General features: G+C 47.1%; 1 protein-coding gene across 9 annotated transcripts in view; it reads left to right on the top strand.

The window, feature by feature from the left end:
- The window catches only part of DOCK11 (dedicator of cytokinesis 11), a 121,376-nt gene that overhangs the window by 32,831 nt on the left and 65,476 nt on the right, over positions 1-23,069 (top strand). For 6 of the 9 annotated variants that reach the window (XM_030574595.1, XM_030574602.1, XM_030574597.1 and 3 more), the window contains exons 5-21: positions 1,338-1,407; positions 3,478-3,573; positions 7,531-7,665; positions 9,183-9,360; positions 9,732-9,811; positions 11,520-11,603; positions 14,311-14,451; positions 15,903-16,118; positions 16,971-17,105; positions 18,122-18,204; positions 19,961-20,083; positions 20,257-20,333; positions 20,831-21,015; positions 21,099-21,164; positions 21,623-21,715; positions 22,098-22,221; positions 22,871-22,992. In XM_030574595.1, the coding sequence (XP_030430455.1) occupies positions 1,338-1,407; positions 3,478-3,573; positions 7,531-7,665; positions 9,183-9,360; positions 9,732-9,811; positions 11,520-11,603; positions 14,311-14,451; positions 15,903-16,118; positions 16,971-17,105; positions 18,122-18,204; positions 19,961-20,083; positions 20,257-20,333; positions 20,831-21,015; positions 21,099-21,164; positions 21,623-21,715; positions 22,098-22,221; positions 22,871-22,992 (2,008 nt within the window). Of the gene's footprint in view, positions 1-1,337; positions 1,408-3,477; positions 3,574-7,530; positions 7,666-9,182; positions 9,361-9,731; positions 9,812-11,519; positions 11,604-13,300; positions 13,591-14,310; positions 14,452-15,902; positions 16,119-16,970; positions 17,106-18,121; positions 18,205-19,960; positions 20,084-20,256; positions 20,334-20,830; positions 21,016-21,098; positions 21,165-21,622; positions 21,716-22,097; positions 22,222-22,870; positions 22,993-23,069 lie in introns of those variants that run through there. The other 3 variants (XM_030574598.1, XM_030574596.1, XM_030574603.1) reach the window with 2 other exon arrangements.

Genomic DNA, 23,069 nt, shown 5'->3' with positions numbered 1-23,069 from the left:
CCTCCTTCCATCAGCTGTTATGACAGGAAGAGCCTAAATTCAGGAATGTGGCAGAATAAGTAGCTTCAGTGCAGTCTGCTCATCCCGAATCAGGAATCCCATTGTCTCTGAATGTTGTCTGTCACAGGGTGCAATACACCATGGTCCTTGCTCAAGTCAATCCTGCTTCTGCCTAACATGGTGGGGAAATACAGTCCTCGGGAATAAGAATATAGCCATCAACACTGGCAATGCTGAAGAGAGCTTTCTGCATTAAAATGCCAGCCCTGTGCATTATTCCAGCCAAAGGCTAATCTCGTGTAGTGCCTCCATCTTCAGACAAGCACATGCATGCCTGATTGATGGGTGGTTATGTGCTGTGTGGAGCCAGTTTTGCCCCCCTCCCCTCTCAAAGCACTTCAGACAAAGCTCTGGTGGTATGCTGACAGCCTGTTCTTGCTAATTGACTCCTCTGGGGAGGCAGACTACAAGAGCTAGGGGACAGCTGCCTTTGCCTGCGCTGTGAGTGGTTGTGAGTTTGAAAAGTTTTGCTGTCCTGAACTGAGACGAAAAGTCAAAATCTGGAAATTTTTGTGAACCAAAAAAACTGGAAAAAATAATTGGCTCGGGTGGATCAAAATGTTTTAGTTCTGGAATTGTGAACATTTTGTTTCAGTTTCAACCTTTTTCCTTTTAACCCCTTTCAGGCTTATTGGCTTAAATTTTGAAACAGAGAGTCATTCCGAACTGGAAAACTGGAATTTTTCACTTTGAAAATGTCTAGACAATTTCAGTAGCTTTCCCCAAACATGTTTCTGGTCAGGAGGTTCGTCGGAAAGGGCCTTGTCTTGCAAACAGTTTTGGTTTCTACAAATTGGCATTTTTCGATGAAAAAAGTTACCAGCTCGACGCGCAAGAGGCCTGCTCCATGCAGGTGGCGTGAAAGCCATGCACAGGGGAATGCCATTGGTGCTTGAATTACATTCAGTTTGCACATGTTCTTGCTATCTGATCTTCGTTGGGTTTTGCAAAATAAATGATGGGCCGGCCCCTTGACTCGGTCCTGCTCATGTGAACCAGAAATAACTGCACTGAAATTGTGAAGTTATCTTTTAGGCAGCCACCCGCTCTTGACAACATCACGGCGATGTGCACAAATGTATGGCCTTCCATTGTCCTACCCTCTCCGTACTCATCCACATCAATTTTTGCAGATAATATCTGTTGTTGAGCCTGCTGGTCCCATTGCATGCATGTACGTTCCCAGCAGTGACAAGAGGACTGGTACCCGTTCTTTACTATTGTCCTGAATTCTTCCCTTTTGTGCGGCTGTCTTACATACCGTGTTATATTTTCAGCAAATCCTTTAGACCGGAGAAGATTCCAAACCATATATTTGAGATTGATGAAGACGTTGAGAAGGATGAGGTAAGGGAAAGAGAAATGTCTGTGTAGCACTGTGCGCTGAGGCTGGAACAATTCACACCAGCAAAGCGCCAGTCTGGAATGCTCTTGCTGGATAATCATATGCTGACAGCCCATTCCCTTTTCTGAGCGTTGGGACAAGCCTGCGGACGATTATCTATCTGCAGGTGTTACAAGATAATCTCTTAGAGCCAAGAAGCTGATGAATTAGTAGGCATGTGCCTCCTTTCAGTAACTGGGATGTTTTCCCTGGATGCTTTCTTTGGCTCTCCATCTGGTATCTTACAGCAGTATGAAATGGAGAGGCCAAGAACATTACTAAGCAATTCTTGGTGTGAAGGTTTTAATTCAATCTACTCCAATCAAAAGTGAACAAGGAAGTGTCCATGTGTAAAGTAATCTTGCAAAATGGTGTTGCTTCTCTTTCAAAGGCACAGGGGCTGACTCTCTTCTGCCTTGTGATTTGTGGAGTCACTTACACCTGCTCACAGGGTGTAAAACACCGCCACTCCGAGGTCCGGATCCTGCAATCAGATCCCAAATATTCGAAAGGCTCCATTGCTTCTGGGGGCCAGCGTCTGTGTGCTCACCTCATTCCAGGGGCTCTGCGTCCTCTCAGTGCTTTTCCACAGACATCACTTGGAGTTGAGACTGCTTCTCCCCTCTGAAAATCAGGCCCAAGGGGTTTCGAGATGGGCACCCAGTATTAGTGATCACTTTTGAACATGTGCACCTTAACAACTCTGCCTCGCATTGCCCACATCTGCAACATAGCAGTAATGTCTGCCTCTCTGGAGAAGCACTGGGAGAGCCGCAGGTGGAAGTTGTTAAGAAGTTTTAGTCTAAAATTGTTGGACATTGTAGCTAAATGTGTTTAAATGTGATGGGTGAGGAGGCACCACGGCTGATGAATTTATTAAAGGAAAGAGGCAGCTTGTGTTTTACCAAGGCTGAAATTTGAAAGTGATGTTTCGTGTGCATTTTTAACGACTATTGTGCATGTCCTGGATGTTCCTTTTAGAGGCAGACCGGAGCGGCTTCATAGTCGGGAATTGATTGTTGGGCCCAACCTTGAATTTCCTGGTTGTTTTGTTGGCTTGTGTCATAGCTTTAACATTAGCTGTGTGTAATTCTTTCCTTTAATAGCATCTCACTCTGTCTAGCTGCGGTATTGTGCAGTAAGTTACACAATGTGCTTTCCCAAAAGAAAAAGACAAAAGTAAACCCTCAAAATATAATAGAATTGTCGTCTTTTAAGCAGTTCCCCAGCTAAAATACTGAAGTAATTTGAGGGAGTGCGTCCGTACCCCTTCTTAGCTGAACTTCGTGATCATGGCTTGTGTCTGACCGAATGTGGACTGTGCTCTTTGTAATTTTCCAGGAGAGCTTTTGCATCAGGATTAGGTCTAAGAACTTTAGTGAAAAGCAGTGTGGTAAGGGGAAAGGGTGAACTGCCAGCAAGGAGAAATCCGGGACTTTAGTCACAGACGTAAAGCACTGTGACTATTTCCATTGTCTCTGTAGAGTCTTGAATTTTGAGGCTTGGAAGTTGCTCTTTTGGGGGCCAGGAGGCCTAGGTTCTATCCCTGCTATGCTATTGACTGGCTGTGAGACTTCCCTGCCTATGAAATGGCGTAGAGCACCGTGAGATCTACGCTTGGAAAAACACAGAGTATGACGAGCTGGGCAGATGCTAAGGCCCAGCTTTTACTGGTATAAGTGGTTTGGGGGGGGGGGGGGGGGTGTTTTTTGTTTGTTTTTTTTGTTGTTCTTTTTAAACTGCAATATTATACCAGTAAAAGCTCTCTCGTGGATGCAGTTATACCAGTGTAAGGATGACTGAACCAGTATGGATATTCCCCTTTCTGTACAGGAAGAACGATGCCATTACAAAACTGTGTATCGCTAGAACTGCATCCATGTTGGGAGCTAATACCACTTGAACCACCAATTTAAGTAAATGAGACTTAAGTTCCCCACAACTTCCATGAGACTTTTTGCATGTGACACGTGGCAGGTCAGGACCTGGTTAGCACTGACATCGCCTCTTTCTAATCTCCTGTTTTGTTCCAGGACTCCCCCTCATTGTGCTCTCAGAAAGGTGGAATCATCAAACAAGGCTGGCTGTACAAAGCAAATGTCAATAGTACAATCACTGTTACCATGAAGGTGAGTTTAATTCCATACACTGTCGTGCCAGAGCCGTGACGGAGGGGGGGTCTCGCTTACATGTAGCCATGTAGCCAAGTGTCTCAGTTCCGATCCAAGCTTCCAAGACTGGCTGTTGGGTTGTGGTTTGGGCCCCTCTCTAACTGTCTTACAGAGCCTCCCTGTCTGCAGTGGGATCTGTGCGGAACCCTACCAAGCAGTGGGTAGGATTAGTCGCTTTGAATCACAAAGGGCAGGCTAAGCAAAGACCTGTGTTAAAGCAAACCCATGATTGCCTTCTGAATCAGCGCCCGAGGCCCAGGAAAGGAGGACAATTGAATTAAGCAAAACAGCTGGCCTAAAAAAAACAGTGCTGATTTCCTTGTATGCACATGGCCAAACTTTTAGAACCTAAATAACACGTATCTGCGTAAAGCAGGGATGGTGTCAGTGAGCTGCTATCGTAGGACTGACCTTCCTTGCAGCAGCTAAGTCATCAGCTCTTCTTTTTATCGGATACCGTGCAGCACTCCACAGCTCGGACTTCGCTACAGAAGCTCCAACTAATTGTATAATTGATTTTGCTCAGCCAATGATCTATTTGTTGTTTCAGCAAACAGCTGCTTTGTTACTTGCTAAAAGAGACTTATCTGGTGATAAGACTCGGATAGGTATCCAAATTACAGCGAGACTCAGGAGAAAAAACACGATCCCGTTAGGATGCTAAAAACTCTCCAAAGCATTCCATGATTTTGAGTTTCTCAGTCGGATGCCTGGATTCAGCGAGGTGCAGAAGCACATGCATGACTTGAAGCCCGAGCTATGATGGTCTAGTCTGACCTCCTGCATCATACGGGCCAGAGGACTGCTAGTTTCTGCACTAATCCCATAACTTCTGTTTGCATTAGAGCATATCAATGTACAGCTGCATTCCCATTGACTTAGCTGAAGTTGTGAGGGTGCAACACTTCTACAAAGCAGGCTCATGTTATCTATAGGGTGACTCAAAAATCAAGGGACCCCAAATTAGTGCCCATTGGTGCAAACGGTTCTGAGCACTGCTCTTCCGTGCAGGAGACTTCTCTAATGCTGGTTGCTAGAGTTCTGAGACAGCAGTAGCACCTTGAAGGTCTGAAACCATCCAGACTGGCACACTGCAGCATCATGAGAGCGCTGCAGAAGGAGATTTGCCATGATCTCAGTTCCGAGTTCTTTCACTACAGTGATGTGCTAGGCAACGAATGGTGCTGGCAGTTGCTAAGCATGTACAGAATGTTTTTCGTGGTGAGCCAGCTTATGAGCAAAACTTAATTAGGCTTACAGTTGACTGCCTTTTGCTTCAGAGTAACCTTTTTTCTTGCAGACGTTCTCTAGCTTGACTCTGGTTAGCATGGATTCGGTTGCACACCAGTCCAGCTGAACCCATGGCGATCACTATATCTGGACCTTTTCTTTTTCTAGGTCTCCTCAGTTCTCTGGCTAACCCCACACAATTGTCTAGCAGCATTTTTTTTGTTGTTCTTTTTGCTTCATCTGAAGCTTTCACAACTTGCCCCTGCCAAAGGTGGGATACTGAGCTGGCCGTACCGGTGGTCTGATCTGATATGCCATTCACTCTGTTCCTAGGTTCCTGTGACTCATTCCGAAAGCGGTACAGCTTCCTCACAATTCTTTGTAACAGCAGGCCTGCAAAGGCAAAATCCATATAAATAATGCAGCGTATTTGTGTGTGCTGCTTGCTTCTGCACTTTCCATTGGAAGGATGTTAAATGTTTCAAATGTTTTGCATGAAATCAAACATCCCATGAGAGACTTATTCACCTGTCTTTTGAACATTAGTTTAATACACATCTATTTAATCTAGGATTTTCCGTAGCACACAGCACTGAAGTATCTAAGGCCCCAGTTCAGCAAAGTGCTGAAGCAGTGCTTAACTTTGAGCTCCTGCGTAAGTCCACACATGCTGAATCAGGGCCAACGTGCTTACACTATCCTCTAAACTTAAAATTCATCAGCATCACATCCTCGGAGCTCACTTACGGGACCTGACTAAACACTGACTCCGTGTTACATTTGAATGGATTAGATTTAAGTCACTTTTCCTATTCTGTGCAGTAAGTGAATGGCCTGATCAAATATGTGATTGATTCACTATTCATGGAGGCATGAAATTACTGGTAGAACCTGATCTGTGTTGTTCAAATGCTGCATTGATCCATATTTGTTCCAGGCACTCATTACAATGAGAATATTTTCAGAGTCTCAAAATGGGAGTGCAAGTGCTGTTTCTCTTCTCCCTGTCCTGATCTCCTGTGCCCTACCTTTTAATCATGATCTCTAACAAGAAGGAAATATATTTCTGAGTCATAGCAAACCTGAGAATATCTGAGGCTACTTTTCCAACGGCTGAAATTGCAAAATGTTCCCAGGCATTATGTGCCTGTATTTACTGCTAAGCAGTCTCCAGGAAAGGTGGGTTTTGTGACTACGGCCTAGGGCAAGAGCACATTTGTCTCATCTTTGTTGTCTCTGTAGCTCCCAGTATATAGTAGTCGGATCACAAACATCCTGGCCTTAATTCGACTTCCAGTGCGATAGGAGCAAGAAGTTGCAGATGCAGCTAAGTGTGCACGTGGTCGTATGCTCCCATTGACTTGCAGCACAAGATTGCATGTGGAGCACTGGAGGGCACAGTCCACTCTGTATGTCTGTGTTCGTAACTCAGCTATGGAGACACTGACGTCAAACATAGTGCATCTAGGGGTGAGTGAATGGGTCAGGAAACTAAGCCAAGATTGGTCCATAAAAGTTACTCTGTGTTCTCCAAAAAGAAACACAACCAGTTGCATGGAGCCTGTTCAGATTGTGTCACTGGACTGTTTGCTAAGCTGTTGTAACAACATCTGTCTGACAATTGGATTGCAACTATTGCTGAGGCCTTTATCACGAAGGGTTCTGCAAGTACCTTGTGTGTGGTGGAACTAATCCCCGGTTGCTTGCTCAGCTGAATGGCCCAGACCCTAATGTAACCACTTGGCTTTTCTCTTTCCAGCTGACGGGGACAGGAGCCAGCAGAGGGGAGGGAGTGCAGGCAGCATGAAGACTCTGCACTGGGGGAAGTGGGGCCCCGCCTGTAATCATGCACATCCTCCCCTCCCCCCAAAAGATATTAATTCAGGGCTTGCTCCTGCAACGTGCTGAGCACTTTGATCCTGATCCAGCAAAACCCTTAAGCAGATGAGTGATCCCATTGATTTCAGTGGGGCTGTGGACACACTTGAGTGCTTTGCTTGATCAGCGCTGGTCAGCTCCTTGCAGAACTGAGCCATTCCAGGAGGGGGTGCGGAGGGACAGAACTGGGTGCCAGCTCAGATTCAGACTCAGGCTTTCAGCTCAGAAGGAACCATCAGGATAATCTAGTCTGACCTCCTGCCCATCGCAGGCCACAGAACCTCACTCTTGTAATAGACCCCTAACCTCTGGCTGAGTTACTGATGCCTCAAATCATGGTTTAAAGACTTCAAGTTGTAGGAAATCCATCATTTACACTGGTTTAAACCTGCAAGTGACCCCTGCCCCAGCCTGCAGAGACAGATGAACCCCCACCAGGGTCTCTGCCCATCTAACCTGGGGGGAAATTCCTCAGATTGCCAGTGTGAGAGGGATGACTTTAGTTGTGGAATCCAACCCTGCTAAGGAGTTTTGAATTATCCCATTGAGTGAACAGTGTCAAAATGCAAGAGGTGAATGGAGGGTCTAGGAAACTAGGTGTGTGAGACACAGTAGCTCTGGGGGTTGTATTTCAGCCCTGGCTTTGAGTGTGCTGACCTGGTAGATGTGTAGCACTGAGACACCATCTGTTTTCCCTAGCGAGGTATCGTACAGTGACTGAGAAGCCAAATGCTGAAAACGTGTGCCTCACTGGCTACGGATGGCACAGAGCGACCCTTGTATGAGAAAGGCGTTTTGCTCTTGCAGGTATTCAAGAGAAGGTATTTTTACCTCACACAACTGCCGGATGGTTCCTATATTCTGAATTCCTATAAAGATGAGAAAATTTCAAAAGAATCCAAAGGCTGCATCTTCTTGGACGCTTGCATTGATGTTGTTCAGGTAGGTTGACAAGGGGGGAGTCCTACCTGCTTTTGTCCCTGTACGTGTGCTTCATCAATCTCATTCATGCGCTCTGCCTGTTCCATCTGTCTACCCGCCACCTGACCAGCCATGCCATGCTGCCGCTAGCAGGTGGTGGGCAGAGGCTACTGCTGACAGTGTAAAACCTGGAGTTCACTGCCACTGCGCCTTCTGCCTGCTCCCCAGCTGGCTGCGTCATCTCTGCCGAGATTGGATGAGCTCTTTTTCTATGACTGTACAGTGTCCACCACCAAGGGGACCTCTTGGCACCCCTGTTGACTTCAGTGGGACTATAGGTGCTTGAAGTACATGCAAGATTGAGGCCAGTAACTACTCTGTGCAGTCAGCTGTTCATCCCAGTGTTACCTTCATCTGCCTTTCTCTCTGTCTGTCTGTACCCACTGGTTGTCTCTTGTCTTAAATTAGGTCTGGATCCTGTACACGCAGAATTCAATGGGAGTATTCACGTGTAAAGTAACTCATGTGCAAGGGGTTACGGAAACAGGGCCTTAAATTGTAAGAGTCTCTTACTATGTATTCGGACACTGTGGCTTGCTGGAGAACTACTGTAATACAAATAATAAGAGAATGCAAATGAGCCGTGTTTGCTTCCTGTAGCTCTTGTTAAAGACGAGGAGGAGGAGTGGTGAATGGTAAAGAGTGGTAGTGGAAAATGTCCTCAAATTGCAACATCTTGGGGTCTTCTGCAGAAAACTGTTGATCATGTGAAAACCCTTGCTTTGGAATGGCCCATCAGGCATTAGTTGTATGCATCAGCAGTAGTGTATGGAAAAACACAGCTTCTGAAGCCTGAGAAAGTTTTTATTCCTGACCTTGTGCTGTCTTGCATAGCTCTCACAGGGCGCACTGTTTTCATGTGGGTTTGGGCTAACTCTCGGGTGAGTAGAGCAGACTCCACGCAGGTTCCAAAGTGAGTTTCTGTAGATTTCTTTGTAGCCGTTGTGACTGTGGGCAGCGTAGACTGTACTTTACATGTTGCATCGAGGGACTTGCCTAGACTTCTCACTGGAATATGCTGGTGTTAGACCAGCAGCAGTTGGAAAAGTGAGCTACCATGAAACTGTTAGTTTAGTTTTTGATTAATGCTTCTTACTATAGCGCCGGGCTGAAGTTCTAGTTGGTGGGTTGGACGAGTCTTTAAAATCAGGTTCCTGGGTGGACTGTAAAGGCTCCATGGCACTTTTTTTTATAAGGGAAGGAATTTGCTCTTGTGACTTTGGCTCACATTTCCCTTCACATTAGTGTACAACAGGCTTCACCTTGGCTGCTTGCTACTTTCTACCCCAGAGCTAGCCGCAAGTCAATGGGGCTGAGCAATGCAAGAATGCCCCGGAATGAAAGGTGCATTTGTAACATTGTTATTTGTGCACAGTGGGTTTCGCCAGGGTACCAGGTCTGCGCTGAGCTAAGCTCTAAGGTGAAGGCGATATTAATGAAGTGTAATGCGAAGCCCGCTCTCTGGTTTGTTTGTGCAGTGCCCCAAGATGCGCCGATATGCATTTGAACTCAAGATGCTAGATAAGTACAGCCACTATCTGGCAGCCGAAAGTGAACAGGAAATGGAGGAGTGGCTGGTGACTCTGAAAAAGATTATTCAGATCAATACGGAGAGTTTGGTGCAAGAGAGGAAAGACACCGTGGAGTCTGCACAAGGTCAGTCTTTAAATCCCTGGAGCTTTCTTTCCCACCATTGCAGCGCTGACGTCGTCGTTAGCAGCACGAAGGCGAGGACGCCCGTATCAGTGTTTACGTTTTTTCCTGCATTAAAAATCGGCATCTTAGCAAGTAAATGCTGATTCTGAGGTTTGGCTAGTAGCACATAAACTATAGTCTGTAGAATAAAAGTGGATTTGAAACTTGACTCTCCTGCTGGATGGGAAACCCATGGCAGCGTCTCAGGAGCCATGATAAATTGTCCCTGTGCTATTGTAAGTGAGCAGCTCAGGAGTGGAGCCCGGGGACTTGGTCGGATTAGAAGGGGCCGTTGCTGTCATTTGGAACATCTTCTTTTCATGACTTGACAGATGATGACTCGAGCAGCCAAGGGAAATCGGAAAACATCCTGGAGAGCTTGGAGAGAAGCATGCATCCTGAGCTGATGAAGGTATTGTGTCCACAGTGGTCATTTCCTCAGCTCCCCCAGCTAACTTGCAGCTGCCACTGGAAAGGGACTTCCTGCTGGACACTATTAAGTGACAGAGGTTAAGGTCCCTACAGCACAGGTCCCTAAGCTGTGCTCTGGGGAAAGCTGGGCAGCCACGGGATGCTGCTGGCGCCAGCTTCGCCTCCTTGTGTACAGATCCCATCAACATGGAGCTGGAGCTGCTCCCTGGTCTGCTGCTGAGGCTACTGCGTAAAGAGCTGCCTGTATTCTCATCCAAACTCAGGCACACCACTGGCAGGAGCCTGACCCAGCACTGCCGCTGCTGCTGCCCAGAGCCAGCTGCTGGGACGGGGTAGGAGAAAGAACTGTGGGTGGGGGAGCTGAAGCCGGGAGAGGGCAGGGAGAGTCACACTAGGGGGAGCGTCTGTGTCTCTGGCAGTGGCAGGGAAGGAGGAGGCTGGAGCAGGAATCTGGAAGGAGCTGCAGACAGGAGGAAGACAGGGCCACAGTCTGAGGATGTGTGTTGAGCTGGTGCTCTTGTTCGTTTCGGGGAGCTATTCGTGGGAGGGAGCTGCAAAAGGCTCTGCCAGTGCTGGTTCCTACCAACCCACGTGTGTGCCCAGCCCCGTGGCACAGAGCTGGAAAGGGCTGGAGGCCTCTGAAAGGTGGGAGAGAGGGAGTGGGAGTGCAGTAGGAGATGGGGGTACATGCACAGTCAGGTGAGGAGTCTGAAACCTGGTGGGGACTTGGCAGACTGTGGGGAGCAGGGTCAGAGCAGCCGCCAGGAAAGGGCGCTTTGGCTGCAGCATGTGGAATATATTGGAGCGGATGAGATGAGAGGCCAGGGAGGCTGCAGAAGTTCTGGGGAGAGGTAACGAGGGCTTGCAGAGAAGAGTTTTGTGGTTGGGAATGGGGGGATCTCGGAGGGAGAGGCCATCGAGGGAGCCGAGGCTGGATTTGGTGAGAGCCGGGAGGTGAAGGGAGGGGGACAGGGAGGGGAAGAGTCACACAGCCACAGGGTTGTAGACACGAATGACTCAGAGGGTGAGAATGTTGCCCACGGTGATGGAGAAAAGCAGAGAGGGAAGTGATTTGGGAAGCAAGGCGAGAAGTTCAGGTTTGGACACATCGAACATCCCAGAAGACGTGGGAGAGTGGAATGGGGGGTACTGACCTGAGTCATCGACGTAAAAGGTGCCACCCAAGCCACAAAAGAGGATAACTCAGCTGGGGGAGAGAGTGTCAAGCAAGGGACAGTGGATGCATCTGGGGATGGGACGGGAGAAGAGGTCGCCAAATCTACCACAAGGACATGCAGTGCAGGACAACCTGGGGCAGGAGAGCTTGGCCTCCAAAATGGTGCAATATTGACAGATTCACTCCTGTTTGGTAGGGCGGGGATGTCACAGCTCTCTGGGCCTGTGCTGGGTCGGTCGGATGCAGGTGTCTGGTAGCCAGCTGGCTCTGTCACTCAGAGTGATCCTGTCACATGGACAGGCCACAGGACCCCGAGCCCTCCTGTTCCCCAGCGTGGCGTTCGTTGGTGCGGCTGGGCGGTATTGTGTAATCTCTCCAGTCATCAGTCAGCTCTGAACAATATTGACTGCTTTATTTTTATTACATTTTGTGTCCATTCCTCCCAAAGACAAACACTTGCTTCTCTTGTGGCTTGGTCTCCTCAGTAATGTCAATGCTTTCCTTGACCTAGTATGGAAGAGAAACTGAACAGCTGAATAAACTAAGCAGAAATGATGGACGACAAAATCTCTTTTCCTTTGACGCAGAAGTCCAGGTAATTCCACACACACACCCCCCCCACGCACACCTTTTAGAGTCTTCCAGGGTTCACCCATTCTGAAAAGTCCATTTGGTGTCGCTTGCTTGCTTCCTTCCTTGGGGGGGCCATGGTCACCTACACCAGCAATGGGACTCATAGGGAGACGGTGAAATGACTGGTAGTCAAGTGACCTCTACAACTAAGGCTGATGAGATAAGCAGCAAGCCCATGTCTGGGCGGAGTCCTTGCGAGATATGCCAGCCATGCAGGTTCTGGGTTTTGGAGATACCAAAGCTCAGAACTCCTTTCACGTAAAGGAAGTCTTCGGGGCTGCTGGTATGTGGAAGCTCCCAAACCACAGAGGCTGTTTCCTGTTCAGACTCCTGTCTGACAGCTGCAGAATGCCGAATCTGGTCTTTCCCCACTGCTCCTTTCCAAGGACTTAGTCTGATTCCATGATAGCCCTTAATCTGACCATGTAGACAGCTGACCCTTCTTTAAGTAGGCTGTTTTTATAGGTAACACATCTGTTTGTTTCTATATTTGTTCTTTACGAACTTTCAAGTTTTGGCCTTGGAAAAGTGGCAAAAATCAATCTCTGTTCACACAGATAGGAAAGAGTTAATAGAAAGGTTGATACAAGCACAATGATAATGCGGCTTGAGCTCAATACCTTTGGAATATGAAGGCCTGACTTTATTCACTGCACAGTCATGGGAACAGAGAGAGAGACTGCCCCAGCTCCAGCACAGCTGCCATGTGGGATGATGAGGGCCCAAGGATGGCAAAAGGAAGGTTCAGCATGCACGCTAGCATTTCTTCTCCGTTCCTGAGAGCAGCTTTACAGATCTGAAGGCACCCGTGACATTTAAAGGGAAAAAGCTGCTGCTGTTAACACGACTTTAGAAAACTGTTCCATTTATTTCCTAGTTTCTGATTTTCTCTAGCTTCAAATCAATATGAGCAGTTAGAGCCCAGGAGGGTGACAATTCTGATTTAACGGGAAAAATGCAATCTTCCAAGGATCTGTCTTGTACCAAACCAAACTTTCCTCTTGGGTCTTCTTTAGGATGATTGCACCAGGGTCTCTACATCCCCGTGGCAGCCACGAGGTTTGTTTTTAAAAAGGGACTGTTGGCAACTCCCCAAAATACTAGTCGTGTGATTCAGAAGGGGAACATCCTTGAAAGTACAAAACATCTTTATTGGCTGGGCTGTCACTGAACTCACAGTGCCCTGTCCCTGGGCACAAAGCAGCCTGTTGATTCTGGTTCAGAGCAGACCCCGTGTGTTCTGCGGCTTGGTACGTCTGCGATCGTGGACACAAGTTCAGTTTTGTGGCATATTTATAGGTTGTCAGGCCGATGTTGAAGCAATTATGTGATTGTAGCCATGGGCCTGAGAGAGGGCAGGGTTTTCTGTCTGCTCAAAAGTGACTCAGAAATAGTTTTCTAAAATGGGTTAATGATTGCAGCCTATATTTGCTTAGATTACTCAGAGGGGGGGAATAGCCCCCACAGAGTAATAACATGGGCAGGAGCGGCGCCAGGGTTTCTGATGCCCTAGGCGGACGGCCATTTCGCCGCCCCCCGCAGCCCCGGTGGAGCTGCCACAGTGATGCTGGCGGACGGTCCGCTGGTCTAAAGGCTCCGGTGGACCTGCCGCAGGCATGACTGCGGTAGGTCCGCCGGAGCCTTTAGACCAGTGCACCGTCCGCTGAAATGACTGCGACAGCTCCACCGGAGCCTTTCCAGCAGCAGACTGTCTGCCTGCATGACTGCGGTAGGCCCACCGGACCCGCATGCTGCCCCCCCCGGCAAAATAGCGCCCCCCAAAAATTCTGTCGCCCTAGGCCATTGCCTGGGTCGCCTAAATGGTAGCGCTGGCCCTGAACACGGGTCTCCTCAGTAACTGGGGGAGAATGATAGCGTGTACATCAGCCCTTCAACACACTGTGATTTTGATGTTCTGGATGCAGTCCTGCATCCTTGCACACAGCAAGGTGGGTCTGGTGAAGGGAGGGAGTTGTTATTTGGCTAAGGGTCGTGCCTAAAGGTCGTCTCGTCTCTTTCTTCCCGTTCGGCACTGTCTGTGAAAGGTCGCTGTGGGCACAAACCAGCCACAGGACCAGTTGGGCCTTAAGGGCCATAGAGGAGGTGACTGAATTGAAGGTGGTTTGAGTTTTATTACAGCCAATCTAAATCAATTGCCCATCTGGACTGTTTATAACCAGAGTCGTCATTGCTGCCTATCAAAAATATCTTCCCGTTTGTGAGCTGTTGCTGGTTCTGGCAGCGCTGTCTATTAACTATGTGAACGATCTCTTCAACCAAAAGAATCCTGCAAAGTGGTAGAAACGCTTTGAGCATTCCTGCTGCACATATGCTGTTTTCACCTCCAGGCTCCCTGTGATTGGACATTTGGGGTGGATCCTCAAGGTTACAGCTAAAAGGCAGAGGCCAGAACTGAAATCTTGTGGTGATTTAGTTCTCTGTACTGTACAAACGGCTCAAAGCAGACTCCAAAAACCCAGTACAAAGTTAGGAATTCCTGTCCCTAGTGCATGTGCCTAACAGGCCCCAAATGGGCTCTCAGTTTGTGAATGTGCTGCCCTTTTTAGACCATGTTTTTAATCATGGTAAAATACCATTAGCTATAATGTAATCCCTTAACTTTGTTGTGAGGTTCCTGTTTTAAAGGCTGTGTGTCATTTGTTTTCTAGAGGCTGCACTTCTCTGGAATTGAGCCAGACGTAAAGCCCTTTGAGGAAAAGTGCAGCAGGCGCTTTTTGGTGAACTGTCATGATTTAACCTTCAACCTCCAGACTCACGTTGGTGACCGAGCCGAGGGCTCCCCCACAAACGTACGCATTTTCATTGGAAAGTTCCGTTTCTTCTCTTGGAGCTGTGCTTAGACATAGACAGTTACCATCCCGTTTCTTCTGATCGGCAACAGAAACTGGCTGGAGGTGGAGCTGGGAAAAGAAATTAGGCCTTAATTCTGCTCCTGGTGGCCTATGGGCCAACACAGGGGGTCAACAGGCACAGAGCTCATTGCAGGCCTGGGGCCTGAATTTGCATCCATCCCTGTTCCAATATGTCGGAGAGGGATGGAGGCACTGCTAACAGAGACCTCAGTCCTGATGCACCCAGGGCCAGTGGGGACTTTAGATTTTAGCCTGCAGAATCAGGCCTGGAGATAGCACATATGTACATCACTGCTCTGATCAGGCACGCTGTGGTCTGACCTTCACATGGTAGCTTTGTCCTCTACAATCTTTCTGAACCAAAACCATCTGGAATTTTTGCTACTTGTCAAGGCCTGGAGCTACGAAGCCCAGCCTGAGATTTGATGTAGTCACCCCATTGTGGAACTCACTTCAGACAGTTCACGTGCAAGGTGAGAACAGCTAGGGAAAGGTGGTTAGTTTATGCTGGAAGCTTTCTCTGTGTGATCCTGCCTGACATGACCAAGGAATATGTAGAGTCTCTTGCTAGAACACAACTGAAGTCAGGCCACTGAGAACTGAGTTGTTTGGAACTTTGTGAGATGTGCTAAAAATGCACATTCCTAGGTTCTGTGTACACTGCAGACTTTACTGCATTACAGCTGCGGCACTGTCAGGACTCCCGTGAGATGGCGCTGTGCTGACGGGAGAGAGTTCTCCCGCCGGCATCATTAACCCCACCCCCCATGAGCAGCGGTAGCTATGTCGGCAGGAGAGCGTCTCCCGCCAGCATAGCACTGTCCACACCAGCGCTTCTGTCGGTGAAACTTGTGTTCTTTTCACACCTCTGACCGACAAATGTTGTACTGACGAAAGGACTAGGGTAGACATAGCCTTATCCTGAACGTACAGCCTTTAAACAGCTCTTACAGACTGATCAGCGTTTTCATCTCTTCCTGACATTCGTGTTCCATCATTTGTATAAATAATCCGCTCCTCTTCTTACTGTATGTTATGTCAGTGATTTTAAAGTGGCCCTCATCTTTGTGCTCATCTTCACTAGATACAAATGCAAGAAGACCCAGCAAAGCTGTGGTCTTAGAGTGTTTTTCCGGATAGTCAGAAGCAAATAAACTATTGGTTATTTATATAATTCTTTCACAGTGAAATTCACCCCGCATAGATGGCCCCCACAGATTGTAAGTGGTGCACAGTCCTCGTGGAAGGGTGAATTTCATCGTAAGAGTTGAACTGAGACTCAGAGAAACAGAGATCACACTTGTGTATCTGGCAGTGAATTTCAAGTACACCTCGAGGTTAGAACCCGTACCATGCTTTTTAATAAGAACATTCATTCAAATTCCCAGGTTGAGCCTTTTTTCATCAGCCTGGCATTATTTGACGTAAAACACAATTGCAAGATTTCAGCTGACTTCCACGTGGACTTGAATCCTCCTTCGGTACGTGAAATGCTGCTCGGAAGCTCCACTCAGGCAGCTGGTGACAGTCACCCCAAGGGGACTCCGACCAATGAGCACCTCATTCATGGAATTGCTGAATCTCACCTGCGCTACATAAAGCAGGTGAGGAACTGACTTCCTGTGTTCTTTCCTTGTTGTCAGTGTATGTGCAAGGAAAAAGCTTTGATGTGGTTGCAGCTCTTCAGAAAATGTACGGCACGTGATTGATTATGTGGTGTGCTGTAGCATCTAGGAGCCTTCGTCAGGGACCAGGACCCCACTGTGGTAGGTGCTGTACAGAGACAGCCCAAAAAGACGGTCCGTGCTCCCAAGAGCACAATTCTGACTATCGAGCCCTCATTCGCTCGTGACGCTCTGTACCTGAATGATCACTGATAAAACATGCAAACAAAATTTAGTTGACATTTTTCCTGATTTTATCAACATTTTAAAATTCAAAAAAATGTTACCAATTCTGCCTGAAATGTATCCACCTGGGGTTTGTGAAGGAGTCAGCAGAAGTGCCTGAAAGCTGGTCACCTCCCTCCCGAAGGCACCTTTGACACTCCCAACCCATAGTTCAAGCATAGGCTGTAGCTTTTCTTTGAGTGGGAGGGAGGTTTTGTTATATCAAATCCCCTTCATCCAGCTCCTCATTCTGCTGGGAACCCAAACAGTTCTGACTTTTACCATGTTTGGGGCTCATAGAAAGAGCCGATCAGCCATCTAACCCTCCAAGTCCCACAGCTAGCACCAATTCTGAGCAGTACTGAGTGCCTGCACCGTCCCTGTAGCCTCTCTCAGGCTTTGGCCTCACTCAGACCATGAAAACCTGCTGGCACCTGGCATGTGCCATGAATCAGCATAGCGCCAAAGTGGGGAAGCTACCAGGCTCCATTCTGATTGGAGCCGGAGGAGAGCATGGCCTTGGGAGGAGTAATCATCTCTGACTCTCTGCTATTTGTTCACTTTCAGGGAGTTTTCTCTGTGGCAAACCCCCACGTGGAGATCTTTCTTGTCGCCCGTGTGGAGAAAGTGTTGCAAGGCAGCATCACACACTGTGTGGACCCGTACATCAAGAACTCTGACCCGGGGAAGGTACTGGATAAGGTTATGTATGGCAGGGTCTGCGAATGGGCACTGCAGGCCACTCCTGTGATAACCTGGAGCTGGCTAGTCTCCATTGGCTTGTGATACTCTGAGAAGCATGAAAATACACATGGATTGTTGTTTCTTGTCCTTTCTGGCAAACCTTGGGCTTTCCCTATGCAGTTAAGATGGCCGCGGCTCTTGGCATTTCCGGCCTTGCTCTGGGTACTGGCATCACGGCTGATGTCAGCTCATCTCTCAGAACAGAGCTTGGCTGTTCAGAAACGTGATCGATTTTTAAGATGAGATAATTATTTCCCCAGCACATTAGAATGGTGCAGGGCCTGATGCCGCATCAGCCTAAGGAGGGTGTGGAACTGCTATGCACACGAGAGATTCAGCCCTGCTCACAACCAGCTGCCTCAGGTTGCCTTTGTGTTTGCTCCTGCAGGTGGGAAGAGCTATTTTTTTTTAATGAAAATGGTTCCTGCACCACAGTTTGCGGGGCTCAGACCCAGGCAGAATATGGCCCACCCTGTAGCCACGCCCACTCTGCACACAGCTCCGCCTCCTTCTCCTCTGCCTGGGTACACAGGGCTGATGGCCAGTGTGTGCAAATGGGAGCAGGATCTGGGGGCCCTCTAGCGGTAGCTGCCATGATTTGTGTGTACCCCAGCTGGGACCTCAACCCTCCACTGAATTCAATGAAAAGAGTCCCGTTGACTTCAGGGTGAGTGGGGTGAGGCCCAGGGTGGGTAAAGGCTCTATACTCCCCTTGCGTACAGCATAGGTTAGTTGGTAACACAGCTGGACCCTAAAAGGCATGCTGATCACATACAGCAGTGAAATAGACATGGTGTCACAATGATTGTCGGCTTAGTCCTTGGTGTCAGCTTAGACGCTCTAACTTGCTACCTGGCTGTATGTTGCTGGAAGGCTGAGAGCTTTCCTTTCCCACAGCTGTCACATTTTAATTCTTGTCCTATGAAGGTGTGACCCCACTGTCACCTTCTTAATCCTTTCTCTTGTTTTTCCAGACTGCCCAGAAGGTTCATAAGTTGGCTAAGCAGGTGTGTAGTCGGCTCGGGCAGTACAGGATGCCCTTTGCTTGGGCTGCCAGGTCAGTTGTCTTGAAATCCTCACGTGTCCTCCTGAAGTTGTTGTCTATGTTGTTTGTAAATCGGGCCAAATTCCTCAAGTCAGGGAGACTGCACAACTGTAACTGAGGGCAGAATTTGGCCCTGCAGATTGTTTTTCTGCACCAGAACTTGGATTGGCTGGAGTCCTAGATCTGGAGAGAGATTATAAAATAAACAAGAGTTCTGGGGAGGGCTATAAATAGAGCTGGTTGAAACCTGGAACTTCCGTTTTGTGGGAAATGTCAACATTTTGAAAAAAAAATTGTTCCATATGGGAACAAAAACATTTGAAATTTCCCAGGAAAATGAAATTCACATAAACTTTCTGTTTTGGAAAATTTTCATTTTGGAATTCTGAAATTCCATTTTGAATTTTTTTCAGTTTTATATTATAATAAAATTCAAAATGGAATTTCAGAATTCCAAAATGAAAAATTTCCAAAACAGAAATTTTATGGGAATTCCATTTTCTTTCATACCATGATAGTAATAGTAGGGTCAGACTGTTCACTGGAACACAAACAGGAGACACTTTGATCAGGAAAAGAAAATGTTTCAATCACTGCAATGTAGTGTCTTCCTTAATGATTTTTAAAATAAAATGGAGTATTTCAGCTCTTAGATTAGGTCAGATTGTGCACCGCTACTGCCGATGTTAAGAAATAATGTGATGATATTTTTTAAACATGAAAAACATAAGGAAAAATAAAATCTGAAACAAAACTTCCCCCAAAATGAAAATTTCAAAACAAAAAAAATGCATTTTCCCTCCCACAGGAATTTTCATCACAAGCAACACATTTGTTGAACTGTCTAGATTTCAACAGCAATGGCGTTTTTCACCAAAACCATGTGGGTGAAAAATTTCCAACCGGTTATAGCTAAAAACCTCCTGCTTCAGGGTGTGAGCTGAGCTCTGCCTATTGGGGTTAGGAGGGAACTTCCTTGGGGAGAGGTTATCTCATAGCTGCTGGTGCCAAGGTCCTGTAGCTGCCTGTGAAGCAGCTAGTGCATTACACTATCAGGCTCAGGGCAGGATGGTCCACTGGTCTGATCCCGTCTGATAGCCCCTCTCGTTCTTTTTCAAAGAAAGGACTGAAGGGACTGCATGCGCGTCCTCTCAGCTTCAGTGACTCTGCCCAGGAGACAAGGGCTGCAGGACTGGACCTTTAGTTAGTGAGTTTTTGGGGTGGAGGTTAACTAGTTCAGTCTGGAACTCTGGAGAGTCCCAAGAGATGCCACTCAGCCGCAGCTCCTCCCTTTCTCTCTTGGATGACTGAAGATCATGATCTGATTCCCCTAATATTCTTTTGTTGAGGGTAAATGTATCCCGAGCCAAACTGACCCTAATGCAGCTCCCTGGAAGACACTGATGTAAATGCATCCCACTGTCTCCTATTCTTACCACTAGGTTGCTATTTGGTCCTAAACCAAGATGGTGATGACTCTGGAATGTCAGCTTGGACTGTGGCTTGGTACATACGTGTAGGTTCCTGAGCAGTGTTTTCGTATTGCAAGGACGTGCTGAAGAGCTTCCATAGGATGCTGTTCATTCCTGTGCAGAGAGCCAGCACAAATCCTATGCACCATCTGTGTGTGGGTTTGAGTATTTGTGTTGCGTAGACCTTGTGTGTGTTGCCTGCACAGGAGTGAATCACCCTTTGAGCTTCTCCCAGACTGGCATGGGTAGCCCTGATACTAATGCTTGGGAAATGTGTCCACTTTTGTTTTTTGCAGGCCAGTTTTCAAAGACTCTCAAGGTACTCTGGATCTCGATGGGAAATTCTCTCCTCTCTATAAACAAGATAGTGGCAAACTCTCTAGTGAGGATCTGCTGAAGCTGCTAGCAGAGTTTAGGAAGTGAGTGTAAAGAACTGGTGTAGCGGCTGAGTGGGCATTTGAATATTCTTTAAAATAGTATGTGTGGATGCGAGAGTGTTTCTGAACTACCTGGAGAGATCAAATATTTGGAGCTAATTTGTTCATGCTTGAATTTTCAAGATTGATGAGTTTGTTCTTGCTTTCTAATACAGGCCAGAGAAGACAAAACTCCAGGTTATCCCAGGCCACTTAAATATCACCATTGAGTGCATCCCTCTGGAATTATCAAGTAAGAAACACAAATCAGAAAGTAAATATTAACTGTGCTAACCATCCTGGTAACATCTGTAGCATGCTTCTCTATAATATGAATGAGAAATATCTAGAATTTACAATGATAGATAATGAGCAACTAACTTAGTGAAACTGATGTTTTAAAATCTTTTTTTATGAATGGATGGCGCTTAGCAGCAAAGGTTTCTCTTAAGGAACACGTCTTGCACTTTTGTTTTCAAGCTTTAGGAAATCTGCAGCTCTGGCTGCATTAGTCAATGATCCATTGAAGGAGTTGCTGTCCTGTGATTGACAGGAGAAGTTGGCCCAGTAGCGTGGAACAGAGAGGAGCCAAATTCTACCCTGGGGCACATACCTCTGGCTCTCTGGCTGCAGTGGGTGCGTGGATGTGATGGCAAAGGCAGAAGTCAAATGTAAAGTGGCATGTTGCGTTTGCTTTCTTTCCCGTGTTTGTCAGACACCTGCTTATCTCAGCTTATCCTTCCTCTTTAGATTGTGTTACTGCCTCTTACATCCCTATAAAGCCTTTTGAAAAGGGCCATGAGAACATCACCATTGAGGTGGAGGAGTTTGTCCCAGAAGTGGCGAAATACCATTATCCCTTCACCATTTATAAAAATCATCTTTACGTGTACCCCTTGCATTTAAAATACGACAGCCAGAAAACATTTGCAAAGGTGAGTCACATGGACCGGACAGACGCTCACAACGTCCCCAATCTAAAACTAGGAGCTTACTCTCTCATTCTTCTTCATTCCAGGCAAGGAATATTGTGGTCTGCATGGAATTCAAGGACTCAGATGAAGCTGATGCCCAAGCTTTGAAGGTTGGTTCATAATCCATTTTTGAAACCGTAAACAAATGTATATAGAATTGGGCACTTCATTAGGTTAATATGGCGTAATACTGAGCGTCTCCATAAGAACACAAGAACGGCCATACTAGGTCAGACCAAAGATCCCTCTAGCCCAGTATCCTGCCTGCCAACAGTGGCCAATGCCAGGTGCTTCAGAGGGAATGAACAGAACAGGGAATCATCAAATGATCCATCCCCTGTCACCCATTCCCAGCTTCTGGCAAACAGAGGCTAGGGACACCATCCCTGCCCTTCCTGGCTAATAGCCATTGATGGACCTATCCTCCAGTCAAATGGTCTCTCCAAGCTGGAGAAGAGAATCTAGAAAAATGTCAGTATTTTCTATTTCCAATGTATTTCATTATTCTGGTTGGCAAATTTGAGTGACAGCTGCCTTTGATCCAACATGTCACTTGCCTTCATTGCAGTGTATCTATGGCAAACCCGGAGGACCCCTCCTGACAGCAAATGCCTGTGCCATCGTGTTGCATCATAACCAGAGTCCAGAGTTCTATGATGAGGTAAAAACTCAACTCTAGAACAGCTGCAGGAAGTAATAGTCTTTCATGGGTACACCAAAACCGTAGAGAGCACCAGCACCTCTTTCTGTACAGCTGGAGCTAGAATAAGCCTCAGCCCATCTGCTCGGTGATTTTCGGTGTTTAATGTCAGTTTGTTTTCTGGTTCTTGCTTTCCTAGCATGTGGTGTCGCTACTGGGAGGTTATGGTCACAATGTATAAATAATACACAGTTGTGATGAAACTGTTACACAGTCGAGTTCAAAGATGGGCAGAAATATCTGCAACACAATGTGTGATTCTGAAAACTTCAGTAAATAAGACAGCTTACAACATAACTTGCCAATTACAAATCCAGTATTATCTGTCATGGTATCATTTTAGATTAAAATTGAGCTTCCAATTCATCTCCATCAAAAGCATCATTTGCTTTTCACCTTCTATCATGTCAGCTGTGAAATTAACACCAAGGCATCAGTGAAAAAACAGGACTCCATTGAAACTCCAGGTATGTTTGCTGCTTAAATTACAGCCCTTAAATGGGAATAAATGTAAAGAGCTGAATAAAAAGAAAACACTATTTGTGATTTAAGGTACTAGTCTGTTTTAATCTTCTTATGAACAAATGAATCATGTATCCCCTGCTTCAGGAAGCAACACAATCGGTTAGCGTCTCCTTAAATACAAATTACTGCATCATCCTGCAAACTCTTCTGCATAGTCTTACTTTTACTTGCATAAGAAGTCCTATTGACTGCAATGGGACCACCCATGGGAGTAAAGCAGCATGTTGGTGCAGGATCAGGGCGTATGTGTAACTTTCCACATTGAAGTCCTATTGACCTGGGCATCTGTGCCTGCAGTCCTCCCTCAGGCAATGCTTGCTGGGGGAAGTTCACCCCTATGCATTAAACCAGCACAAAGGCTATTTGCCACGCAGCCCCACTGAGGGTCACAGTTGGTGCCCTGTGAATTTCAGCCGTTGACTCTGCAGAAGGGAATTTGTCAGAGTAAGGCGGGTGGAGGCCAGTTCCCAGTCGCTGGGTTAGCTTCCCTGGCGGGGTGAATCGTGGCCGCGGCTCCAAGTCTCCTGAGAACCGTGCTGAGCACACACTCCTGCAGGTGCGTTAATCTCTCCTCATTGGCTGTTTCCGCAGTGGGATTTGCCTGGCTCCCTTTGCTGAAGGATGGTCGAATTATCACCTTTGAGCAGCATTTACCCGTTTCAGCCAATCTTCCGCCTGGCTACCTGAGCCCTGGGGACACGGAGTCGCGCAGGGTAGGAAGAGCATTTAAAATACACTTAGCTGTAGCTTTCATCTCTCTACAGTTGTTACCATGTCAAGCCTTGGGTTG

Source organism: Gopherus evgoodei, chromosome 9 (genome assembly GCF_007399415.2).
Source record: "Gopherus evgoodei ecotype Sinaloan lineage chromosome 9, rGopEvg1_v1.p, whole genome shotgun sequence".
Classification (NCBI taxonomy): Eukaryota; Metazoa; Chordata; order Testudines; family Testudinidae; genus Gopherus; species Gopherus evgoodei.
The sequence above is the reverse complement of the archived record's forward strand: the minus strand, read 5'-3'. Positions and strand labels throughout refer to the sequence as shown.